Below are 26,247 nucleotides of genomic sequence, written 5' to 3'. Positions count from 1 at the left end.
TAAAAAATACGGTATTAAATAGTCTAGGGAGGTAATAGGTCCTCATGAAAGTTTAGTATCGCAACAGCAAATTCGACCAAAGTTGGGTATTTTTCAGACCCTTATCCCTTTTATTCACATCATATACGTGCTAATTCATACATTACGTTACTCGTTTTGGTATTTGTAGTAATTTATTTTAAATTTAATAAAATATTGATAGAAAAGAATCATAAAGATAGTTGAAAACTAATTGTATTAAAATATAAAAATAGCGTCAATTGATAATTTCTCGAAACTATTATTAGAAAATTATCACTATTACATAAATTTCAAATTTTAGAGATGAAATTCCATGTCAAATTCTACAGGCTATAAGATAACAATTTGATGAGGATAAAATATTAAAGAAAAAAATAATAGACATGATCCAATCTATAGAATACTATAATATTTACTCGACGTGACGTTGCTTTGGTCAAATATAAACTAACTAAAATAAGTCATAGTTATATTCTTTTTTTATTATTGGTCAAAATAATTATAACAACAAATAGGATAATTTGATTTTATATTATATTTTACTTTAATAACAATTTATTTATTTTTACCTATAACAACAACCTTTCACCTTAATAACAATATACTCTTTATAAAATTATCTCTTTATATAAGTTTTTTTTTAGTAATATAACAATTAACGATCTTTATCGAAATAGAATTTCTAAGATTATAAATAACATGTCTAAAGATATTTGCCAAATATCTTAATACATTATTCATCATTAAAACAAAATTTCTTCTTTATATAAAATGTGATTAATCTTAAGATTTGACTTTAAAATTTCTACATCCATAGTAACATTTAGTAATATTTTTCTATTTTTTATAACATTAAAGAGTAAAAAAATGAAATTTTGTTCTTTTTTTTTTGGCTATAACAACTTTTTTTTTCCTTATTTTAATTCCTCCAAAGAAAGTATGAGTAATACTTTTGTACTATAAATAAAAACAGCACATGGACTTTATTTCATTTCCTATTTTATCTTTTATGACAATATATAACTTATCCACTTTAAATGGAATAATACTATTTTTGGTTTTTGATATATTCAAATAGCAGTGTTTGTAATATTTGGTCAAACATATACTCCATAATTTTAATTAATTGGAACATATACTCTTGGTCCCTTCACATATCACATAAATTTATTATAATCAACAGTTTGTTCAATGTCTATCGTAAACAATAAATTGTACAAAATTTGAAATAAAGTATGCATATACGTTTTCATATATAGAGTATGATATTATTATCAATTTGTTCAACCACTCAATTATTTATATGTGATATTAAATTGTAGTGTTGCTTCATATTTAACAATAATATAACTCTAAACATAATTGAAATACGATGCATTTCTTACATAATGGGTCCAAAACACACCTTTAATAATTAAGGAACTAAAATTACAATAATTTAAAATACTAAGTGTTACTTTCAATTGCACACGCAAGTGTATGTGGTTGCACAAGTAATATAGTTGCCTTAAAAGAGCCGGATTATCGAACCCAAATGACTTGTCAATTAACCATTTACTAAATTATACTAATTTTAATTATTTATTTAAGGGAGGATTTCAAAAGATGAATATATATTAACTAAACTAAAAATAAAGATAAGATAACTAAAAATCAATTAACTAAGAAAAAATAGATGTTTACACAATCAATGAATGAATCGATCTAGGATTATAATTTAACTAACAATCATATTTAGCATTAATTTCATCAACTTATTTGATTATCTAGTTATTGATTCACGGGGTTGATAATATAGTCGTGATCTCCCAACCTCTAACTGTCTACCACAATTGACAACCTAATTACTACATCGTTGAGCGGGGATAAACTGAACCAACTATGGAGCATTAAGTTGTATTCCTGTATTTGAGCCAATCAAGGCACCTAGGTATATCCCTATCCTAGACACAAATCAATTCAAGTGACATGCAAGAAAAGATCATGCTCCTTATATTTCATGTTCTATCCCTCTATTCATCTCCTGAGTTCAAAAGAATGACAATAAATTTATCACAAGAATATAAGAACAACTAATATGATAAACAAATCATGCCGAATTAAAATCACTAAACAATCATATTGTAAGTAAGTATAATCCAAGAACGAGAAGTTTAACTCCACATAAACATAGAGCAATTACAACGAATCATTCAAATAAAAGATGTAAATAAATAAAAGAGAAAAAAAGATAAAATGCTAAGTCAAAAGCTAGTTTTTACGCTGTATCCTCCTCTCCTTAATAATTATTCTTGTAGACTATTTATAGATGTAGAAAACTCTGAATAAATAATTGAGTCCAAAACAAATTAGGAACCCAAAACCTTAACGGAATTGGATTCCACGTGAACAGTAGCGACTCCAACTCTTCGTGGTCTTGCCTTGGATAGTTGCCACGTGGCACATGTTTATTTCCTTCAAAATTCACATTACGTACTTTCCATATATATAAAATATTATTATTATATTAAAGTTAATCCATATTAAGATGTCTGTTTGATTTCTTTCTTTAACTTTTCATATTTAATTCGTTTTAGCTTCAAATTTTTTCATCTTCACATCAATTTAATCCTACAAATAAAATATACTATTAAGCATAATCCATAAAATCCATCCTCAAAAAGGACAAATATAAATAATAAATATAAGGCAAATAATGATTAAAAATATGTATTTTAGCCTCACATCACTAAGTCCCATTACAAAAATATCAAATAAGAAGGCATACAATAAAACTTAGAGAAATATTGAAAATTTTAGCACTTTGATGTGTAATTTTAACATGATTCATGAATTTGATATTATCCAAAAATAAAAAATAAAAAATTCTTAAATTATGACCATCTAATACCTATTCTTTAATAATTGCATCTAGCTTCCTAGGTATTTAAATAAAAAATTTGATAATGTAAATAAATAAATAAAGAAGATGTATATACGCATCTGAATCTCTCATTCAATATATTAAACAATCAAGAATATTAATAAAGAAAAATTAAGGCCACAGCACATTTAAAGCTCAAATAAAAGAGGTTTAATATATTATCACATCATCTATGATAACCACTCTTGATCCCTTTTAATTTGGGTTAATAAAAGAAAATTGTTAAATTGCAATAGACAAAAAAAACGCGATTAAATTTATTGAGCATCATGCTTATTGTGAATTTAGATACTACAATTCCATTTTTTTAATACTGGTCATGCATTTGAATTCAATTCAGACACTAACATTTTTATTATTAACAAAAAATTCAAAGAGTAATTCCATTTGAAATAAAATAATATAAATTTCATCTCTTTTTTTTTTTTAGAAATCACTATGAAAATTTACAGCTGTTACATATAGGTGCATTATATACATATGAAGATGCCAAATTAACACCTGATCATTTTCCTACGAAAGAGGAAACACCATTCTTTCTTATTGGCATCAGGAAAAAGTCGATTTTTTTAATCTCATAGATATATCCACTTCTATAAATTTCATCTTATAACTATATATTATCATACAAATAAAAGTATGTAAATAATGTTATTTATAAAAAAATAAATAAGTAAAATATAAACTTCAATTACCATATTAAAAATATATTATGGTTGAAATAAGTAAATTATAAAGAAATTTTAATGAAAATATGTATAAGATCTTTAAAATTGTTTATAAAAATAATATATTAAGTATGTATATTAATAAAATATATGTATATAATTCATCGGTTCGGTTCGGTTATTTCTTCGGTTTTTTTCGAATAAAACCATAACCAAACCAAATACTATCGGTTTTCAAAAATCTAAAACCAAACCAAACCAAATCCAAATAAAATCGGTTTTATTTTATCGATTTGGTTTGGTTTTTCGGTTTGGATCGGTTTTTATCCAAACCGTGAACACCCCTAGGTGCATTATATACATATGAAGATGCCAAATCAACACCCGATTTTTTTCCTACGAAAGAGGAAACATCATTCTTTCTTATTGGCATTAGGAAAATGTCTATTTTTTTTTAATCTCATAGATACATCCACTTCTATAAATTTCATCTTATAACTATATATTATCATACAAATAAAAGTATGTAAATAATGTTATTTATAAATATTTAAATAAGTAAAATATAAACTTCAATTACCATATTAAAAATATATTATGGTTGAAATGTGGAGAAAATCTTGTCATATACAATAGTTAAACAAAACAGCAAGACATTTTTTAGTTTCTCATTTTTTCTCACAATTGGTCATGTATTAGAAGAATTTTTGTTCTCTTGTTATGGCAAGTGTATTCTTAATCAATTTCAACTCCTATTATTATTCATCACAAATTAAAATTTTCTTAACCTATTGGATAGATTATATCAAAATCAACATTTACAGATCTCACCTCTAATAAATTAAATTTTCATTTAGTACAATAAGAAAAAAAGAATAACACAATCTATATACTACTATCTTTAATCATAGATGAGATCTTTATGAATTTTTTACAATTTTACAGTATAGACTATTCTAATGCTAATACTATTTACAAAAAATCAAAGTTATTTTTTTTCTAATTTTGTTTGCTTGATTTAATTGAGCAAAATTTCATTAAAAATAAAAAGTAGAGAAGAAAAATTTTCTTATTTCACATCAATCAAATGTTCATTCTTCCTTCTTAAAATTCTTTTGCGAAATATTTGTTCTTCTTGTAGGTTTGTTAAATTCCGGAAACTTATCCTTGATCATCTTTTCTATCACTCCAATAACAATTATTACCTTTTCTGTAGAAAAAAACATACAAAATTAAATTGATAAAAGTGAGATGAAGTGTTTAGTTAATGAAAAAAAGTGTTGAGATAATAAAAAAACTTCAAATGAACCAAAAAAAGCAAAAATAGCAAATAAATTAAATACAAATCAGTATATTTACTCGAACAAACAAACCTAAACATGATGTTTATATATTTTTCAATGTTCATTAATGACATAACCTTTGGAAATAGAAGAGAAAGGGAGGAAAAGACAATTAAGAGAATTAATGACAAATTAGAAACGGCAAAAGCACTAAAGAAAAATAGCATTAAATATTATGTAACAACCATACAAATTAATCCTCATAATAAGTAATTAACTGAAATTAATATATGCAGCCGTTTATGGTTCTTCAAATACCATGAATATAGTGAATTTTAATCAGAAAAATAATTTTAAAAGCAAAAAAAATTGACAAAAAAATATAAATACTAGTAATTCTGGTTAGAGAGAGGTGCCACCTCAACTCTTCTATATCCAGATTTATTATTATTATTATATATATAGATTAGACAGTCTTCTAAATTTAGTTAGTTGAGTGAAGCATTATTTTTAAAGTTATCAATAGTTTAAAGACGAAACTAATAATTTGTGCTTAGTTCAGGAGATTTTAATATTTCTACCTTTTTCTGACTCACACGAACTTTAATGCACCAAGCTAACTAAGAAAAAGACAAAGGAAAAGGTTTGTGCAGAAGAGAGAATCATAAGGGACCAATGTCTTTTTCTTACAAGACAATGGTTACAACTTACAAGTTCATGTTTAATAATAATAATAATAAGGTAATAATAATAAATAATACAATAACTTTTTTGAAATCTATTCAACATTACCCCATGAATGTGAAGATATTACTAATAATTGCATTCTCTATCTGTTTCCCACTTGCTCTCTTTAGTTGTTCAACTAATAAATGTCTCTTATATATTTGCCTGATCCCCTTTTGATTATTTAACATTATTAGACTTGGGGTTTCAAGATTTTTGATTTTGAAGCTCTCTGAAGAACCACATTTTCAACTGTCTTGATTATACAGTTTGGTTTTAGTATCTGTAAGTATGTTGAATTAGTATAAAGATTGTTTTTTTTGGGGCAAAAAGTGTTAAAGATTGTTCTTTTCTTTGATTTGAAAGAATGGGTTGCTTCACTTCACTTTGATTTTTAGTTGTATGTGTGAAGAAAGTGTAAAGATTGTTCTTTTCTTTGATTTGAAAGAATGGGGTTCTTCTTTTTTGCTTCAATTAGTAATAAATGCTGCATTTTTTTTTAATGGTTGTGTTTATCAAGATTGGTACTTTTTGCCCATTTGGGGTGGGACAGAAGCTGATAATTGCATTTCCCTGATAGATGTTTATTTCTTTTTTCATGTATATGTGGTGAGAATGGTGTTTGGGGTGTTTTAGTTTTTGATTTTTTTTTCTTCTTCTTGTATTTTATCAGTTTATAATTCCAATGCTTTACTAAAAGTATGAGAATTTTGGTTTTTCTTGTAAGCTAAGTGGCCTAAGTTTCGAATGGCCGTGGAATCTTAGTAGCTCAGTTGGTTGGCTGGCTACCTGAACTTTTAGCTTGTTAGTGATGGTTCGATTCCCCACCTCGTAATCCCCTTCCCCTACCGCTGATGTAATTGTTCTTTATTTTTTAAGCTTCAAATGGCTTCCCTTTTACTTATAGCTAATGTCACCATTTTCTTATGTTTGTTGTTTAGTTGAATTTCTGATTGTGTTCGTTCGACTTGTATTGTTGCTAGAGTATAGTGATGGGGAAGTTTGGATTGCGAAGCGTATTGTTATTTGCTGTTGTGGTTCACATTCTAGTAATATCGGTTGCTGCTGACATTAAGAATTTGAAGATATGGCCAATGCCATTATCGGTTAGCTACGGACATAGGAATCTTCAACTTAGTAATGAGTTTGTGCTCAAGACTGAAGGAAGCAAGTACCCTGATGCCTCTGGAATTCTCAAGGAAGGTTTTTCAAGGTTACTTGATATCATCAAGGTTGCTCATGTCGTTGACACCAACTTCTCATATGACGGTCCTTCTCCGGTGCTAAAGGGAATCCAAGTGGTCGTCCTTTCTCCAAGCGATGAGGTATTGATCTCGTAGCGATTCGTTCTTGCTTTGAGCTTGGTCATTTAATTTGTCTTTATTCGGTTGTTTAACTGGTAAATGGTTCTGCATCTGAATGAACTATAGCTTTGTCTGAGGAAAAAAAGTAGTATTTGGAAGAGCTTTGTCACTCTGTCCATGATAGACAAGCTTCCAATCATGTTTTGTTCATTTCATTAGAGATCCACAGTGCAAGATACTCCCTTTGTCCCAATTTATGTGTGGTTACCAAAAAAAAAAGACTACACCACATAATATTTTGCATTCAAATGGTTTTAATTCAACCCGAACTCATGAAAGTTGTGGGTCACATGTATCTCCTTTATTCACTGGAGTGAACCACCGAAGTATTCGGCAGATCACGTGTTAGGACTTTGAATTCTAACCAATTATCAGTCAAATGATGTTTAAATATTTCAGGTGCTTTTATTATGTTCAATTTATGTTGGTAGATTTTTTCACTTGAGTTCATTTTCTAAACCAACTGAAAAAAACCTTGTGCAATGCAGCTGCAGTACGGTGTTGATGAATCCTACAACTTAACCATACCAGAAAAAGGAAACCCAGCCTTTGCATATTTGACGGTAGGTGTTATCAGTTTTTTTTGTGTTGATAATATGGCGCATCTCTTTAAAAGATATATTTTGTCCAATCAAATGCATTTCCCTGTAGCTTTTCTGCAGTATCATATACTCTACAATACATCTTAAAGTGATTTTCGCCAAAATCAGTAGGCTAAGTTACAGTTAATAATTCTTCTTTCATAGCTGAAACATTTTTAAAGATGAACTTTGTTAGCTTAGTTATCTAGTACTACAGTGCATCATAATGTCACGCATGCCGTTCCTCTACACTTTTTGTGGTTACTTATTGAATTAGAAACTGACTAACCAAACAAATTTTGGTTGGTATTTGGGGAATATACTCCCTCAGAGACATTCTTTTTTATAAACAGTTGCACATGCTATCTGTCAGCTTGTGTCTGTGCTTATATGGTTGGACAGTGAGAGATTGTTTTACGCTTGTTCTCACTGTAGGATCTTATCTGGTAGTCATGATTTGATGCAGGCAAAAACAGTTTATGGGGCTTTGCATGGATTTCAGGTTTGATGCTTCTGCTCGAGCTAAAAAGCTGTCAGTACTTCAAGTATATGTTTGCTTTAGTTAGATGCTTTAATGTTTGTTTTTTGGTATCAAGACAGACATTTAGTCAAGCATGCCATTTTAACCTTACAACCAGATCAATTGAAGTTCATCAAGTTCCATGGACCATTGTTGATCGGCCAAGATTTTCTTATCGAGGGCTTTTAATTGGTGAGGAACTTTTCTAATAATTATTGGAGGGTTACATTTACTTATTTAATCTTGCTTTTCTAGTTTAACATAATGAATACTATCCAAGCAAGGAATTTAATGAAATAAGAAACCATGCCAGCAAGGTGTGTTTGTTTTCACTTGGAAACTCTCCTACATCTGAAAAATTCTCATTTGAATTCAGTGCTCAACTGCATTCTCCTAGATTTAGCTCTATTAAGAGAGTGCAGTGTGAATGACCTTATCTTGTGCCTTTACCACATCACATTCTGTCAAGATCTCTTGATAACTTAAAAATACTGATATCCTTAATTGTCTAACAGACACTTCCCGTCACTATCTGCCGTTGCCTGTGATATTGAAGGTCATTGATTCGATGGCTTATGCAAAACTGGTATGGTAACTCTCTGGCTACTGTTTTTCTAGACCTCTTAATAATCTTTTACTTCATGTCTATCTAAATCTTCTTGTACAAAACATCTATGTTTTTATGTGGAGTTCTTTGCATCCTCGCCCTTGAAAACTTGGAAGCTGTGCAATATTGTTAGATCCCACGTATTAGGGACTTCTGGGGAGGGTAGGATGTAGCAGACCTTACCCCTACCTTTGTGAGGTAGAGATGTTGTTTTCAATAGACCCTCGGCTCAAAAGACATGTTTCTGAAGCAGAATTGCTAGAATAATATGACAATAAAATAGAAAGATACAAAGCAAATGAGACAACAAGTAGTAATACACACCGAAGAATAAGAGACTACATGCCTACTAAATACCACCTACCTCTCACACATAAAGTGTGAAAGTTCGACTACTTATTCAAGTTCTTATTGAATTCGCACCTTGATGATGCCACTAGAAACTCTCCGATGCCTGTTGGCAACCTTTCGTGGAATGAAATGCTTGTATCTTACTTGTTGATTATCAAGACACTGATCCTCACAACTTTTCTCTATTCAGAATGTGCTTCACTGGCACATTGTAGATACACAATCATTCCCACTCGAGATACCTTCATTTCCGAAACTGTGGGATGGTGCTTACTCAAGTTCAGAGAGGTATACTGTAGCTGATGCTTCTGAGATTGTGAGGCAAGTTATTTCTTTCATGCTTTTTCTTTCTTCCTTCCTTGGATTTTGATGTGCAAATGACGTTTTGCTGATCTATGTAAACATTTAAGAGTTGCAGATATGCAGGAAGGCGTGGAATCAATGTATTAGCTGAATTAGACGTTCCAGGACATGCTAAATCTTGGTATGGAATGACATTCTATTTGGATATTAGTTGTTGAATGAAATGTCAACAAGATTTTTTTTTTTCCATTCCTATTTAACCAATAGATCCTTGTGGTCTGGCCCTTCCCCGGAACTTCATGCATAGTGGGAGCTTAGTGCACCGGGCTTCCCATTTAACCAATCTAACAAGTTTTCAATTTCAGGGGTATTGGTTATCCTTCTTTATGGCCGTCCAAAAACTGTCAAGAACCACTTGATGTGAGCAGTGATTTCACTTTCAAATTAATAGATGGGATTCTCTCAGGTAAAGCTCAGTTGCATGTCACTTTACGACCCTCGTGAGTCAAAATAATAATCCATTCATGGTTTGGAAATTTTTCTGTGTTTCAGATTTTAGCAAGATATTTAAGTACAAATTTGTTCATCTAGGAGGTGATGAAGTGGATACAAGTAAGTTTCCATGTTCAGACAACTGTACTGACTATCATTTTTGTTTGAAGAAATATTATCCTTTGATGTATGATTTCATTTTGTGTGAACATAAAAGCATGCTGTTGCATTTGATAGTGAAAGTGTGAAGGATGTTGATCTATTTTGGAGCTCAATTGATTCTGTTAGAACACAAATTATCTTTGTTTGTGAATTTTCAAAAACGTGTAGCGTAGAAAAAATATTTAGGCGGGCCATGCAAAATGCAACGGATGTTATGATCTTACCCTCCCAAGTATTTTGTTGACTAATATACTCTGCCAGGCTCCAAAGCATTTCTCTGCTCAGCACTCCAAATTCAGCTTCTTTATTCATAGGCATTGCTTATATACGCGAGCTAATTGAAGGTGGTCTTCTACAATGTAGATTATTAACATGACAGAGAATGTAGCAATGATCGACCAACGACCACATAACTTTAAATCCTTTAGTGCAAAAAATTACCATGTCCTTGAGCTTTTAATTCTGAAAGGATAGTAGTGAGGAAATCGAAGCTTAATAGTTCAAATTCGGTAGCTGCATGAATTTGACGTGTGAAATGCATAAGAAATTATTACAGAAGGTACCTATCTACTAAAGTAATAATACATCTTCATGTGCCTTTGTCAATATACTAGACATATATATTGTTGTATTAGGAATTGACTTTAGTTTCAATCTATCTTACTCGGGTACTGATATTTTCTGCTTGTACTGTTTCTGACTTTAACTTTCAGCAACTTAAAGGTAATGTTTACTGAAACGTGCAATTATTTGTTTCCTGCAGGTTGCTGGACGTTAACTCCTCGTATAAGCAAGTGGTAAAAATTTTACCCTTTGAAGCTGAGATTTTAGTTTACTTTCCTTTTGCGCTTCGCCGGTTCACCCATCTCTTAAGTATATATTTTTAAATCATTTTTCATCACTTCTATGTTTTAAATTTCTTCAATGCTTTTGCTAATGAACTTTGCATTCCATTCGGATAATGTAGAATTCTCTTCTCTCAATATCCCTTTGACAAGTTTGTCTGACCATTAAAATAATAAACATGTTCTATTTGACAGGTTGAAGCAACACCGGTTGAATGGAACCAGTGCTTATGAGTACTTTGTCTTGCGAGCACAGAAGATAGCTTTATCCCATGGATACGAAATTATCAACTGGTAGGAAGGACTTTCATTATGAGATTTTCTAACAGTAACTGGTTTTTAACTTATCAAATTCAAATTTGCAGGGAAGAGACATTCAATAATTTCGGAAATAAGTTGAGCCCAAAAACAATAGTACACAACTGGTACGTCCTCTTGTCGTGTGGTATAAGCTGGAAGGTCCATATTAGTTCATATATCTGTTGTCTTTTATCATTTCCTTTATTCTTATCCATGATGAATATGAAGACTAACCCAGGATTAGGGTAGCAGGTAGCAGTTTGTTGTCTTGATATCCGTCCATACTAGTAGTTGTAGTATTGCTCTTGTAGTTTCTTGTCCTTCATTTTCTATTACTATCTATTGTTTCTTATACTTCGATTATCATATTATTTTTGTTGTAGTTACGGTTCTGTTTCTATCTGCTATTTCTTTTACATCTGTTACTTTTTTTTTTGGGACTGCTTTGGACTATTTGTCGTTGAGCTGAGTCTTTTGGAAAAAACCTCTCTACCTTTGAGGTAGGGGTAAGGTCAGCGTACACTCTACACTTCCTGGACCCCACTTTGTGTGACTACACTGGGTATGTCGTAGTTTTGTGAAATTCATGATAACATACCCAGTGTAATCCCACAAGTAGGGTCTGGGATACAAAAAGTGAGCAATAAGGCGTTACACAGTCGGTTGCAAAACTTTTCCTAAAACCAGTTGATGGACTAACCTTGTGCTTGTATTATATATGGCAGGCTCGGGGGAGGTGTTGCTCAGCAAGTAACTGCAGCTGGATTGCGGTGCATTGTTAGCAACCAGGACAAGTGGTATTTGGACCATATTGATACCACATGGCAGGATTTCTATTCAAATGAGCCACTAACTAATATTACAAAGCCTGAACAACAACGACTGGTTATCGGGGGTGAAGTTTGTATGTGGGGTGAACATATTGATGGATCAAACATTGAAACAACCATATGGCCTCGTGCAGCAGCAGCTGCAGGTAGTTTTTTTTCTTTCTTATTGAATCTGTCTTCCTGGAATATATTTGTCTTTTCTTTTATTTGTTTCACAAAGTATTTGTCTTTGAAGTGAAAAGATCCCGCATGCAAGGTGTATACATAAGGTAGAGAATGTGAATTAGATTAGAAGTACCAACCTCTACAATGAGCGACCAATCATCTATATACTTATTTGAATCTCATCGGTGCTCCAAAATATTTACAATAACATCAAAAAGTTCCTTTGTTCCGACCAGAAGCATTTTTCATCTTTTGAACACCCTTGGATTTCTTTTCTTTCTTTCCATATGGTCCACATAAGACTCGGAAGAGTCACTTATGTGTATTCGGTCCTTTCCTCCTAATGTGATACATCATTCATGGCCACATATGAAACAATGGCATAGCAAAGCTAGATTTGTGTCAATTTTTTCTAGCATGTCAAGTGAAGGATTCACAACTCGTCAAATATTTGGTTGAAACGATAGCTTGGACGGGAAGTGGTGAAGACATCATAGTCTCATGTAAACTATCTAATTTTTGTCCATTACTAGCTTTAGATGTCCTAACTTACTGGCGGATGCAAAAACACTAGGTGATTTCTTTCCATTTGTCCTAGTTTTGGTGGACAAAATTATCATGTACTTGTGTTGGAGGGTGGTAGCAAGGTGCCTCGTAGAATTAGTCTAGGTGTGCGCAAGCTTGATCGAGACAATATACCGACTTACTAGCTTTGACATAATATAGCTCACATGGCACATACGCCAGATTATTAGATGAACTAAAGCTTTTTTCTCTATCCGTGCTTCTTGTTTCTTTCATGTGTACTTGGAGTTATGACGTGTTGCTATATATGATTCCGGAAGAGGATATATAGCCTCCTAACAACATGTTAAATACAATCGTCTATCTCATTTAACATTTCTTCTTTGTCATTGCTGGTTAACTCACAAAAGAGAGGCTATGGACCGCTTATGACAACATTGCCAAGAATCCAGAACAAGCTGTTCGCAGGTTGGCGTATTTCAGATGCCTATTGAATCAAAGAGGAGTGGCTTCTGGTCCATTAACCGGAGGCGGCCGAGCTGCCCCAGATGAACCAGGTTCTTGCTATGAGCAATAGTTACCTCAACTGTTCTATTTGCTCTCATTCTTTCATCAATCCTTCTAAGAATAAATTAAAATCATATATGTATGCATTAGAAGTTGTCGATATCCATTGTAAGGCAACACTCTCTGTTGTAATTCTTTCGAAGGAATATGAAAGTTATATCAGCCTTATTTATAAGTTCACTGGCAGTCAATTATTGTCTCACAAGAAACCTTATTATATGTTCTCTTCTTCAAGGAAAAACTCTTGAAGTTTTATGAAACTGTACATTTCAGTTTGGAAGAAATATACTAAAAGTAAACTCGGTGTCAATCAGAGTTCAAGGTACAAGATTAGTTTTAGAAATGCTAGAATCATGAACACTTCAACAAAAGCCTTGTCTATCTTGTCGTTGGTATGTTCTATCATAAGGTGCTGCGTTTCATTGTGAAACTCCACTGATCAACTACTAACATCTAGGTACAGAACAGATCTCGAAAGAGAGGTCTTTCTTTATGGTAATGACAGTGTATGATAGGAAGTACAAAACACCGTCTAAATTCATCCTATTTGGGAACATCGATAAATGCAAGAATTTTATTATGCCAATATTTCACAAGATATAAATAGAGTTAAAACAACTCTGTTATCTCGAAATTTTGTACATGGATAGCCATTTCAACAGGCAAAATTTAAGCTGAAGTTTTCAAGAATTTCTACACATTATGGTTTCCATGGCGGAGGTGGTGGTGGACTCATTGGATATAAAGGTGGAACAGCTGAGAACATTGTATTTTTATCAATACCATAGCCACCAGTACCAGTTAAAGAAACCAGTGCAGCAACAAGTCCTGCATTTCCTGCTAGTGTTGGTTCTGTATAGCTGAAATTCGCGCGTACATCTTTGAACTTATCAAATTTATCAGGTCCTCCTACCATGGCTCCTGTTATGTTATGAACATTGGGATTTTTAGTGTCTCTCCATCTCCATCCTCCAGTGCATGAGTACTTTGTTTTACCAGTAGGTATTGATGCACCTCTATGATGAACATGGTTTGGGAATTTGTCTCCATATCCCACTATGTAGCTCATCTTCAAGGGATTTTCACCTAATATATAGTTCATCTGTTTTTCAATGACAATGTTAGGGCATAAACATAACTCCCTCTGTTTCAATTTGTTTGTCTGGTATCGACTTGACACAGAGTTTTAAGTAAAAATAGACTTGAATTTTGTGATCTTACATTAAAGATAGGTAGAATGTACGAAAATGTCATTTAATCTTGTGGTTGTAGAACATAGAAAATGTTTAATTTTTGGAAAATAACTTCTGTTGTATCAAACACACAAAAGGGATTGGTGTGCAGACCTGGAAAGTGGCAAAACTGCGAAGTTTATCCAAGGTGATAAAGAAAGGGCCACAGTACCATCCAGGAACACCAGTGGCATTCAAGTAGTCAACAAATAGTGATGCCAAAAAGGCTGCATTTGCTACATACTGCAATGGCTGACCACGCCCATGATTCAACTGGATAAGTCCACCTAAATATGTGAAAACAGAGGCGAATTCAAAATTTGAAATTTATTGGTTCGGAAACCACCACTACTTTTTTTTTATTGGGTTCTACCAAGGGGGTAAGAAAGTGGCTTCGGTAGGCGTTACGAATTCAGTGGCGGTAACTAGAATTTTCACTAAAGAGATTCAAAATAGAAAGAAGTAAACATGCGTAGAAGCCATGAGGGATCAATATCTACCATATATAGGTTTTAAAAAATAATATTGACCCTGTATAATGTAATTTTCAACAAAGGGGTTTGTATGAACCCCTTTCGATACCCTAGCTCCGCCCCGGTTAAGATCCTATCTATCCAAACCAATTACAGTTTGTTGAACTTCCACCTAATCTAGGACTATATATAACACCTCAACAACTGAGACCCCCTAACCTTTTCAATCTATCTTAAGAAGTAGGGTGAGTGAGTTTGTTCCTTTTCCCGTGAAGGTTTTGGGGGTATAGAAGATTCCACCAGACCTAACGTCTCTATCAACTATTTCTCTTTGTTGGTGCGCGAGAACTATCTTTCCAACCGTTGAACTAAAAATGTTTAATCAAAAGCAAGTTCTTGCAAGAGGACAAGGCATACCTTTAGTGAAGTTGAAGACCTGGAACCTCTGTAGATAGGAACACATGGTAAGGCCAGTGATATTGTGATAGCTACTCAACATTTCCTCATAAGGGTAACCTGGATTCAAGAATATCCTCATCCTAGTTAACAGCAACATAGCTGCAGGCACCTTGTTATCCCAACTCAACACACTCAAATCCGGGGTCATGAAGCGGGCATTGGTATTCTTAGACAATACAGGATTAGTAGCCAACGATATATATGTTTTATTACCAGTAGCATAGTATAGCCAAGCTGATCCCCACATATGCTCGTCGAAGTAGTTTGTGGAGTTGTAGAAAGGTTCAATGTATGGATTTCCACGACAATATGAAGTCCGTTTGCCTAAGTCCCGGGCAAAGTCAAAGAGAGTCTCTGCTCCTTTAACTAGCTTTCTTGAATACTGTTTGTTATCCCGGAATACTATGGAAGCAGCAGCTAATGCTGCTGCCATTTCAGCGGCGAGATCAGGTGCTGAAGTAGCTGTTTGAACAGGGCGTTCATAGTTCATGTCTTCTGGCCTTTGCCAGCAGTAGTGATCATCTGGTTTTCTTGAATTATTCAAAGCCCCACCAACCTGAGATCAATGAAAATTGGAACAGTCTAACATTAGGCTTAAAGCTTCACTTCAGTTGAGTTCAAACGCGGATCTAGGATTTAAACTCTATGGATTACACTTTATTGGTTCTTAGCGTTCAACTTAACGTATTCTTAAAGGTTCAAACTTACTATTTGTTGCAATTTATGTGGATTTTTAATACTAAAATTTTATAATTCACGTAAAAGTATTGAGTTCAGATGAATCAATTGACACAATATTGCATACGCCTCCGCATTTGAGAATCCTACCTGTTATTCCACTGAATATAACGTGATCTTTACTTTATGAATACATTAACTAAATATTAAAATTAAGGCACCATTTTTGGTATGTGGTAGCAAGAACATACTTCCACCCACTAATTATCAATCTTTAATAAATTTTAAAAAACAAGAAAATATTTTTCAACTTTTCAACCAGACATTATATAACAGTTCTCATGAAATAAGACTTCTTTTCGACATTTTTTTGGAAATGATTTCCAATCGAGACGGCTGGATGTAGAGTTTATGACACAAAGTTCAACAAATTAAAACCCTATATTTGTCTTAAATTTCTTTTAATATGTACGCATTATAAATTTAGAACCTAATAACTCAAAGGGTTATAATACTACAACAACAACACATCAATGTAATCCCAAAGTGGGGTCTAGATAGGGTAAGATATACACAGACCTTATCACTATTTACGAGTACATCGTTTCAATAGACACTCAGCTTAAACGAAAAGTATCTGACCCACCCGACTAAACATACCAATAGTCACCAGATTCATATGAGCTACTGAGTAAGCAATGATCTTCTTAAGATTAATCTTAAAAACTCGTAAGTTCTCAATTTTAAAGAAATTCCTGCCAAGATGATGGACCCTGCCGTAGGCTGGGGGGAGCTACGTAGTTGCCAGGGTGTCCAATTGAACACCTTTTGTTGAAAAAATATATATTATATATACAAGTAAAATGATACAAGAAGTGATTAAATAACATATTTTGGACACACAATAAGCTGTTGTAGCCCAGTGATCTCAAGCACCTGGAATGAGCTAGTGCTTGCGTGCTCGAATCTCATTAATTAGCAGAACTTGATGTTTAAAGACAATAATATTACCTGGGAGTAAACTTTGTCAATTTTAGTTGCAGAGGAGTTGAAAGTACGAAGCAAGTAATCAGTGCCCCATTTGATGATATCTGTGATGTGCTCATATTCACCAAGGGCTCTGTACTTGTGTTCATATTCAATCACACTCCAACTCAACATAGTCATTGCAAATGACATTGGATAATGGAATTTTATGTTGTCTCCAGCATCATAGTATCCTCCAACCAATCCTCCTTTAACATCTGTAAGTTTTGATCCATCTTGTAAACCTGAGTCTCCTCTCCATGGTATTCCATTGGTCTTTGGCAATTTCCCAGCTGCATATAATACATATGCAAAGAAAAAACAAACTCATCATACTAATGCCAAATTAGCTGAGTCACGAAAGGGTAGAGTGTACACAGACTTTACCCCTCACACGTAGAAAGTCTGTTTTCAATAGATCCTCGGCTATGTTAAAACATGCATTGATGGTCTAATATTCAGAAGCCAATATATCCAATAACAAAAGTTACTGAGTTCACATAAACTCGTAACTATTTAAGACGTGTTACAACTTCTAAAGACATGTGAGCCAACTTTGACAAATTATATGTTTTTACTCGAAAATAATGACTTGTCATTCGTAGTAGTTGAGAGAGTTGAGACGATTATAATTTTAATTGTTTAAACATATCTATCCAAACATATATTGTTCACTTATAAAAAATAGTTTTAGCACTTGAAAATACTTTTAAACATTTAAAATCAAACAACTATTTGTCATCAGCTAATCCAAACAGGCTCTAAATCTTAAAAGTCAAAACATAAATATTCTAGATTTTAACCTATGCAAAATAAAGTTATCATTGACAAAATCAAAGTGAGGCTCCCCACGAACTCATAATTAAAATAATGTTCCCTAAATCAGTTAGATATTTTTTTTCATTTTTTAAAAATTGGGTATGCAAATGGAAAATAAGGAAGAAATTATGAAGTGAGAATCAAACCCTCGTCAACAAAATGAAAATTTAGATAACTAACCAACTGAACTGCTAAAATTTCCGTCGGATGGATTTTTTCCCTTCACTAGACCGAGAAAAAACTATTGAAGAATGTCATAAAGTATTAGGTATGATTTATGAGATCAAAATGTTACTATATATAATAATCTATAGAATTGATTTAATTTATCTTTAAGTTGTTAATTTTAAAAGGAAAACGTGACATTTATAATTGGACTTAAAGGATCATCAGTGACGACATATTAATAAGGCCAGGTCATACAAGGGAAAGAAGACTTTGGTTTATTAATTAAATTATTATTATCAATTAAATTACAATTTTATTTTTTATTTTTGCTAGAGAAGGAATAAAAATGTCCCTACCAAACTAGGAGTAAGATTTTTCTGGACCCATTTTATTAGTTTCTTGGTCAAATGCTAAGGATGTTCTAACTTCCAATTCAATGTCTACTTTCTCCTGTTCATATGTTCTAAATTCCTTCTTAGAAATTTCTCTACATTGGAAGGAGGAATTTTGACCCTATATATATAAAACTTTTAAAATTTTGAACATATAATTTCAAAATTATGACGAGATCATTACTAAAAGCTCTAATGTGTAAATTTAAATCGTAAATTCACCTTTTCAAGTTTACAATTTTTTCTTAATGTTCGATTCAGTCATTTTTGCTTCATTTTAGCTATTTTTACTTAAACTTTATTCATAAGTATATACTTAACTAAAGTTCAGTCATTTTTGTGCACAATTAACGAAAAGGACTAAGCTTCATATATTGATTTTGTCAAGCTTAATTTTAGACGTGACATATTTAAAACGGTATATGTGGAAAAAAAAAACAATTAAAATGATGATACAAATTAAATGTCGTGTCAAAACGGACTGCCTCAAGAATTTTTTACTACTTAGGTTGTAGCACTAGCAATTCCATCTTGATTTTTTTTACTAATTTATAATCCCTCATGATTGATGCTTTATTAACAATTTAGATCAACCACCAAAAAGACGTGGCACATTAGAAGTTCGAATTTAGGTATGATTTTTTTTTATAGAGGGTGTTTTCCTTCGAATAAAGCTTTATACGGAGTACGTCTTTAAATTAATTATGTACCAATACAGATATCAAACACAGATAAATTCAAAAAAACAACCAACTTTAGACCAACACTACTTCATTCAACATAATGTTTTGATACTTCTTAACAAGAGCATGTCACAAAGAACAAATAATAATAATATTGGCACATAGTATAATTAGAAAACTAGTAACGTGTCTATTTCACCAATGACTAATCACGTTAACAAGCATCATAAAATAATTTATGACTATGTGAAAATAGAAAACTATGTACTTTTTAGTATATGTTTTACCAAGTCTATCTCCATACGTGTACCAAAAGTCATGAACGTTACTATAATTCTGTGGAATTTCAAATAACAAACACCATATTTATAAGGAGCAATTCTTGCCTATTATAATTATTACTTATTACTTTCCTAATCAAATAACTTTATTTCTTTCCCTTTTTTAGCTACTCTTTTAACATATCTATACCTTTTACACATCATCAAAGGAAAATGACAAAGTAGAATATTAAAAGTCCGTTCTTTTCACTTTTTTTTATTGTCGTATTTTTCAAGTTAGTTTGTTCATCTCGATTAATTCTTGTTATTACAAGTATATTACATCATTTTATTCATTAAAATTTGGATAAATGAAACACATAATTCTTTTCCTACCTTGTTATTCACTTTGATTTATATTGCACACTAAAATACATAGTGATGCATATTCATTTCATGTTCGCTCTTAATTTTAATGGAGCTCCAATATGAATTTTGTGGATTTTACTTATTAATATACTTGAATATAAATATTTGAAATTTACATATTTTACTTTTAATTATAGTTTAAAATTACCCTTACTTATACTTCTTCACTACAATTAGGACAAATACAAAAATGATTTTATCATCTTCTCAAACTAAGGGTTTTTCTTACCTTTTATATCACGATCTAGTAATTTGATACTCAAATATGGTACCAAAGACATTGAAGCAAAGCTAAAATTTGAAGTTTGTGAGTTTAAAATTCTAATTTTTTAAAATTTCTAAATTCTATAATTTCTACATATTTAATGAATTTCTTACTGCAAGTTCAGAATTCGAACCAATATTAGCTGGACAGATTACCAACATATTAGTTCCGACCTTGAGAGTCGGACTTATCTCAATTCATAAAAAAAAGAAGCACATTTGTCATCTTGAGAGTAAGACTCCTTCAGAGTCAGACTCATCTCAATTCATTAGCTTTTTGTCCGGTTCGAGCCGTGTCGAGGGGCGTTGAGTCTCACATGTTCATTTACATATGAGATTGTCTTCCTATATGAATTTGAGTAATTTTGTTATCGGCGAGCTAGATTTTGTGGTTGAGTTAAACTCGGGCTCGATCTTTTCTAAACCAAATTTTGATCATTTTTGTCCATGAAATTATTCTCATTTGGCCAAAAAAGTTAAAATTGGAAGACTGAAGAGAAAGGAGAAAAACGTACATTTCTGGGCGTCGAAGAACATGAGAACCTTATGAAGGGCAAAAGTGTAATTATCAGGCAGCGAAGGTTGAGATTTATGCTTCGGCCAAACTTTCACGACGATCGTCGGAAGTGCAATCACGGCAAACGCAACGATAATTCCGATGAGCGTATACTTCAACGCTTTTCTGCTACAAATTATACATCCTAAATCGACGTATTTCTTCTTCTTCTTCTCCGGCGGACCTAACAACCAACTCTGTTGCGTTTCATCCAAATTCCGACTACTCTGAGTACTCCGATCGTAATTATCGTACCGTTGCAGCTGATTCACCGATGCTCTATCCAAATCAAAATTCCGGCTCCGATTATCGTCGTCCGTCGTCGATTCGCCGCCGGTCGTCGTCGCGATTTCTAACGCACCTCCCCAGTGATTCGAGTACATTGTTCCTAAAAACGGAGATTAATGAAAAATTCAGATTTAATTGAGTATAAATGGAAAAATTTGACAGCTAAACTGAAAATTGTACCTGTACTTAATTTGTGATTAATGACAGAAATGGATGATAGAGTTCCTTCACATGGTTCGGACTCAACGGAATCGACGAAACAGTTTTTTCTTACTATGAATAAATATATATATATATAAGCTTGTTCAAAATATTATATATATAGAGGGACAAAAACGAATAAAGTATTGATTTTTTATTTTTTTTTGTTAAAAAGAAAAGAGAAAATTGACTACCAAATTAAAATAAAGAGAGGAAAGAGTCCTTAGAGTGATATGTCTAAACGGAATTGGAATAGCTCAGTTGATTGTTTACGTGAATTGTTATCTTATTGATGAAGATTTGACTTTTTTTTTTTAACTGGTGTAGTATCATAGGTAAGGTTTATATAAGATGAAATGTACGCATATTTTATCTCTACTTTCTCGTGATTTATATATATGTGAAATGAAGAGAGTATAATGATATTCTTTAAAAATGTTCATATTCTTATATTTTTGTGTTATTATTAGTATATAAATACACAACTATTTTAGAAGGAAAAAAAAGGTTTTCTTATTGAATGTGATTAAGAAATGTATGATATTGACTTTGTTGTATATTATTATAGAAAAATAGAGTTGTGGTAGTTTTAAGATATGGAGTTTGAAAGCTGGAAATGATAGTGAAACCAAGTAAATCCAGCTGCTAAGCATCTAATTTTGATCACTATGTTTATATATAGTAAAATATTATTTTCTCCATCCCAAAATAATTCAAAATAAATGTTACTTTTGTAATTATTGTTTTTCTTCTTCCTTTTTGTATGTTTTTCCAATTATACATATTTACCTCATTTTCTTAATACTCCCCTCGTTCTTATTTACATGTTGTCATTACTGGTTAATTTCACAAAATCAATGCATAAATGACATTATTTTTTTTATTGTATCCTTAACAATTATTAGCCTTGAAATTATGCATTATTTGACCAACATAGAAAAACAAAGTAATTAATTCATATTCATTGGTCAAATTAATTAATCAAAATAAGTTACTTCATGTTCATTTATTGAAAGTTTTGATTTCAAGAGACACTAAATAAGAGTACAATGATAAATCTGTCTAATTTCTTAAGAGAAGTAAAATCTGTCAAATTTTTTAGCCAAAAGGATTTTTTCAAATCTAAAATGATGACAATTAAATAAAAACGAAGAAAATAGTGTTCAATCTAGGGGACATTAACTTATTTTGGAACGAAGAGAATATCATCCACTGAAAATAAGGCTTTTACTAGGGAAGTTTGAATTTTTCTTAGAAAGTTGAAAAATCAAAACTAATTCCAACAACCATTAAATAAGAGAGGATTTGCAAACCAATTGGATTCATTTGCATTAATGACATTCTCATCCTTTTGTGCAGCATACTAAGACTAAAATAATTTGGTTTCATAACCATATTTACTAATTAGACTTTGTTAAAAATAAATTCTAAAATAATTATAATTTAAAAAAATAAAAAATAAAATATAATTAGCTACTCTTTTCATTTTAAATTATTTTAGCCCCCCAAAAATGATCATTTAGAAATTAAAGACAATAATTAGTAGTTGTTTTTAACTATATCTTTATATTAAAAAACTATTACCCCCTTTAGTCAAAATTAAGTGAATTATTGGACTGTTTTTCATTATTTAAGATAAGTGAATTGTTCAAAATTTAATAGAATTTTAAAACTCTTTTTTTCATATTTACCCTTCACTTTAATACAGTTTCTTAACTACTTTACATTTTCTAGAAGAATAGTTTAAGAATAATCAGGGTAATAGTGGAAAGTAGCCTTTGATTTAAGTCATTTAATATTTTTTTCATAAGAAATGTGTCACACCCCAACAATTCACTTAATATGGACAAAAGAAAATATTCTCTCTGTCCAACAATACTTGTTCACTATATTAAAAATAGATGTCCAACAATATTTGTCCACTTTATGAAATTCATGGATAATTTTACACTTAGTTCCTAATTTACCCTTATCATTTCCCTATCACATTTTTCTAGACATTGTATTTACTATATTCAAAGTGTGATATAGTAAAATTACCCTTCTATTTATAGTTTCTTAAAGGGTGTGTCAAGTCAATAGTGAACAACTATTGTTGGACAGAGAGAGTACTTCTTACTAGTTAATGATTGTATTTTGTACTCATTATTTTTTTAATGTGTGTGAAAAAGACTGAAACGATATTTATTTTGGGATGAAAGGAATAGTGAAAAAGGAAAATATTAAATTAAAATTAAAAAACAATTAAAAAAATTAATAAAATTACATTTTATATTATTTTTAAAAAAAACATGAAAAAATATGACAAGTAAAATAAATCGAAAGAATCTTAAACAATCCTTAGAAGAATATTTGAGTTTGCTTGGGAACTCAAAAAAAAAAACAATTGGAATCAAAATTTGCTTGAAATAGTCAAGAAATGCCTCATAGAAAATTATGTGATGGATACCATATAACTAAGGGACTAACTAGGTAGGCCTTTTATAAGGGGAGTTCCAATTGGGTTAGATTTATGCACATCAAATAGACCCTCTCTCTCATTTTATCGATAGGTATTACTGTTTGTAGAGTCAAATAATTATTTTGTTATAATATCTTTAAAAAATAAATTTGTGAATCATTAGCCATGTTAATTTATAACATTTTTGTTTAATTTTTAAATATATAAAATTTATTTTAAATTTTAAGAAATTCTATATGAATTAATAATGGAAATTAAGTAGTTTGATCTTCATAATTTTAATCTCTTCACATACGTGGGGACTCGAAGGAAACTTGTACGGAAATTTACAAGAATAGTAGGAACGATTTACTTGTTACTTATTTTAACTGATATACATGTATTATACATTTTATACGTACATTCTATTTTTAGTTTAGTTGATTGAATAAATAACGATTATTTAAGTTAATTCTTCTATTAGCTCACACTCACATGGAACTTATAAATAATTAAGATGTTACGTGTATATTTTTAGTGTAGCTTATATATTGCTAAAATAAAGTATAGTCTTGTCAAGGAAAAAATAATTAAACAAAGAATGAAAAAAAAAGATTATGGAGTTTGCAATCCGGTTGGAAATTTAGTGGTCATATATAATTTTACTCTATAACATCATATTTTTAGATTTTGAATATTTTTTTATAATTATTCGACAATCGTAATTCGATTAATTCAAATTCGTATTGTATTGGGTAGAATCTTTACAAATATTACAAGAGTAGGATTAAAAGATGAAAATGGACTGAACCTTTTATCACTGACTAATTGTTTCTTCTGCCCAATTGATATTTGGGCTTTAGCAGCCCATTCGAATATTTTCCCCAATGGTTAAAAAAAAAAAAAACAAAAAAACCACCATTTCAAATGTAATCATAAAGTAATTACTTTTTAAATCGACTAAAAAGTGAAGTAAGACAAACAAATTGAAATAGAAAAATAATAAATAAGAATTATTTCTTATTAATTTACCCTTAACTTTTTTCAAAATCAATGTTATTTACTTTTAAAAACAATTAATTTTCGGGACAAAATAGAAAAAAGTTACTCCATTAATTCTATCTTAATTTTATAAATTGACAAGTATTTTGGGACACATGTTATTATTCGGATCACGCAATGTAGGATCCATTTGAGGATGACGTTCCTAACAAGATTTTCTCTATACCAAGGCTCGAATCTAAGATCTCTAATTAAGATGGAACAGTTTCATCATTATGCCACAATCCATAATTATTTTAATCGATGGTGTTGAAGTTCTTCTCCTATTTTTCTTATTGATTTTTTTTTAAAAAAATTCACCCGATAATTCAGAGCTTGTATTGAAGCCGCAATTAAATTTAGAACGCACGTCATTGACTTATTCCTTGCTATAGTTATTTTGCAAGCAAGGAGGTAGGTACGTGTCATGTATTCAAACTTCGAGGTATTAAAGTGAGAATAATTCTTATTGTCGACTGCAAAAGTCAAACTTTTTTTCAAAAACTATACTCATATTACAATTTTTTTAAAGGCATTTTACAACTAACAATTTTAAAAAATTAAGAGGTCTAGTTACATTGATTCTGATTTAAATAATCTAAAACTATTAATCAGTGTTACTCCTTGCACGTATTTATAAAATTTCAAATGTTAGTTTCTCTTAGTCAAAAAGCCATAAAAATATGTGTAGCTATTTAAAATTTATTGAATTGATATATTAGTTTAAATAAATATTACTTACACACAGGCTAATATTAAAAAATCTAAGTTATATGAAGAATTTGTTACTCGTGCTCATGATATAAAATTGAACATCCTCTAGAATCGAAGGGTCACTTATCGCAAAAATGACAAATTTTGTCTGAAATTGAAAGTAAATAAGTTATGAATGTCAAAACTTTGCCATTAAAGCCATGATCTGCAATGTTGTTGAATAAGATCATGTCCTCGTTAGAATTGGTACATGATAAGGGATCGATTCGTCAAACACGCCTATTTGTGTCGAAGCAAACAATATGTGCCATGAGTTTGAACTGTTACATAATTGCCCATAACTATCTATACATCATTATTGCAACAAAAAAAGAACACATATTTGTATAAAAGTTAAAAAAAATTATAATTTTTCTTCTACACCATTGATAATCTCGATGGAATAAGTATTCTTCATCTTCAATCGAAAGCCTCAAATACAAATCGTAAGATCCAAAAAATATTGGTAGTTGGCTTTACAAAATGCAAACTAAATTAGTTGAGATCCTAAAATAAGTATGGAATATTATATAAAAAATTGAAAAAAATAATCTTTCTTTTGCTAAAAATAAACAAACAAACTTTGGATTATTCTTTGTAGTCCACCATTAACATTCAAACAAAATTCCACATTAAGAAAATGGTGTGTGTGTGAGTGAGAGAGAGAGAGAGAAAGAGAGTGTATAGAGGAGACTTAAATGTGTGTAAGGGTGCAACAAATGGAATACAAGGACAATTAAAAGGATATGTCACATCAATGACACAAGACAACTCTAGAAAATACCTTCTTCTCTTCATATACTTAATAATATCCCTTCCTCCCCCTATCCCCACCCCACCCCTCACCCACCC

At 31.2% G+C, this 26,247-nt stretch overlaps 2 protein-coding genes across 3 annotated transcripts; one reads left to right on the top strand and one right to left on the bottom strand.

Annotated features, from left to right (window-relative positions):
- The first annotated feature begins 5,696 nt into the window (after positions 1-5,696).
- On the top strand, positions 5,697-13,424 carry LOC102599076 (beta-hexosaminidase 3). Of its 2 annotated transcripts, none has more exons than XM_006353179.2 (15): positions 5,697-5,906; positions 6,612-6,946; positions 7,474-7,548; positions 8,033-8,068; positions 8,167-8,278; positions 8,602-8,672; positions 9,235-9,365; positions 9,463-9,528; positions 9,713-9,813; positions 9,900-9,959; positions 10,765-10,798; positions 11,042-11,140; positions 11,212-11,271; positions 11,872-12,122; positions 13,077-13,424. In XM_006353179.2, exons 2-15 carry the CDS (start codon positions 6,614-6,616, stop codon positions 13,241-13,243), a joined length of 1,596 nt encoding a protein of 531 aa, XP_006353241.1. In that variant the 5' UTR covers positions 5,697-5,906; positions 6,612-6,613; the 3' UTR covers positions 13,244-13,424. The 2 variants fall into 2 exon arrangements, with proteins under 2 accessions (XP_006353241.1, XP_006353240.1); XM_006353178.2 differs by having other exon boundaries at positions 6,605-6,946.
- Positions 13,425-13,793: 369 nt separating this feature from the next.
- LOC102598742 (endoglucanase 12) lies at positions 13,794-21,231 on the bottom strand. Its single transcript, XM_006353177.2, has 6 exons — positions 21,141-21,231; positions 20,632-21,060; positions 17,087-17,394; positions 15,356-15,953; positions 14,580-14,752; positions 13,794-14,335 (listed from the first exon to the last, which is right to left on the bottom strand). The coding sequence occupies exons 2-6, from the start codon at positions 21,053-21,055 to the stop codon at positions 13,934-13,936; spliced, it is 1,905 nt and encodes a 634-aa protein (XP_006353239.1). The 5' UTR covers positions 21,056-21,060; positions 21,141-21,231; the 3' UTR covers positions 13,794-13,933.
- Between the last annotated feature and the right edge of the window lie 5,016 nt (positions 21,232-26,247).

Source organism: Solanum tuberosum, unplaced genomic scaffold (assembly GCF_000226075.1).
Source record: "Solanum tuberosum cultivar DM 1-3 516 R44 unplaced genomic scaffold, SolTub_3.0 scf00152, whole genome shotgun sequence".
Taxonomy (NCBI): Eukaryota; Viridiplantae; Streptophyta; class Magnoliopsida; order Solanales; family Solanaceae; genus Solanum; species Solanum tuberosum.
This window is presented reverse-complemented; position numbering and strand designations above follow the sequence as displayed.

Coding starts and splice junctions, on each gene's coding strand:
- LOC102599076 (XM_006353179.2), top strand. CDS start 6,614: ATGGGGAAGTTTGGATTGCGAAGCGTATTGTTATTTGCTGTTGTGGTT. Junction 8,069..8,166: donor GGGCTTTGCATGGATTTCAG/GTTTGATGCTTC, acceptor GTATCAAGACAG/ACATTTAGTCAAGCATGCCA. Junction 9,814..9,899: donor AATAGATGGGATTCTCTCAG/GTAAAGCTCAGT, acceptor TCTGTGTTTCAG/ATTTTAGCAAGATATTTAAG.
- LOC102598742 (XM_006353177.2), bottom strand. CDS start 21,055: ATGTACTCGAATCACTGGGGAGGTGCGTTAGAAATCGCGACGACGACC. Junction 17,395..20,631: donor GTTCTTCGACGCCCAGAAAT/GTACGTTTTTCT, acceptor TATTATATGCAG/CTGGGAAATTGCCAAAGACC. Junction 14,753..15,355: donor GGTCTTCAACTTCACTAAAG/GTATGCCTTGTC, acceptor TCACATATTTAG/GTGGACTTATCCAGTTGAAT.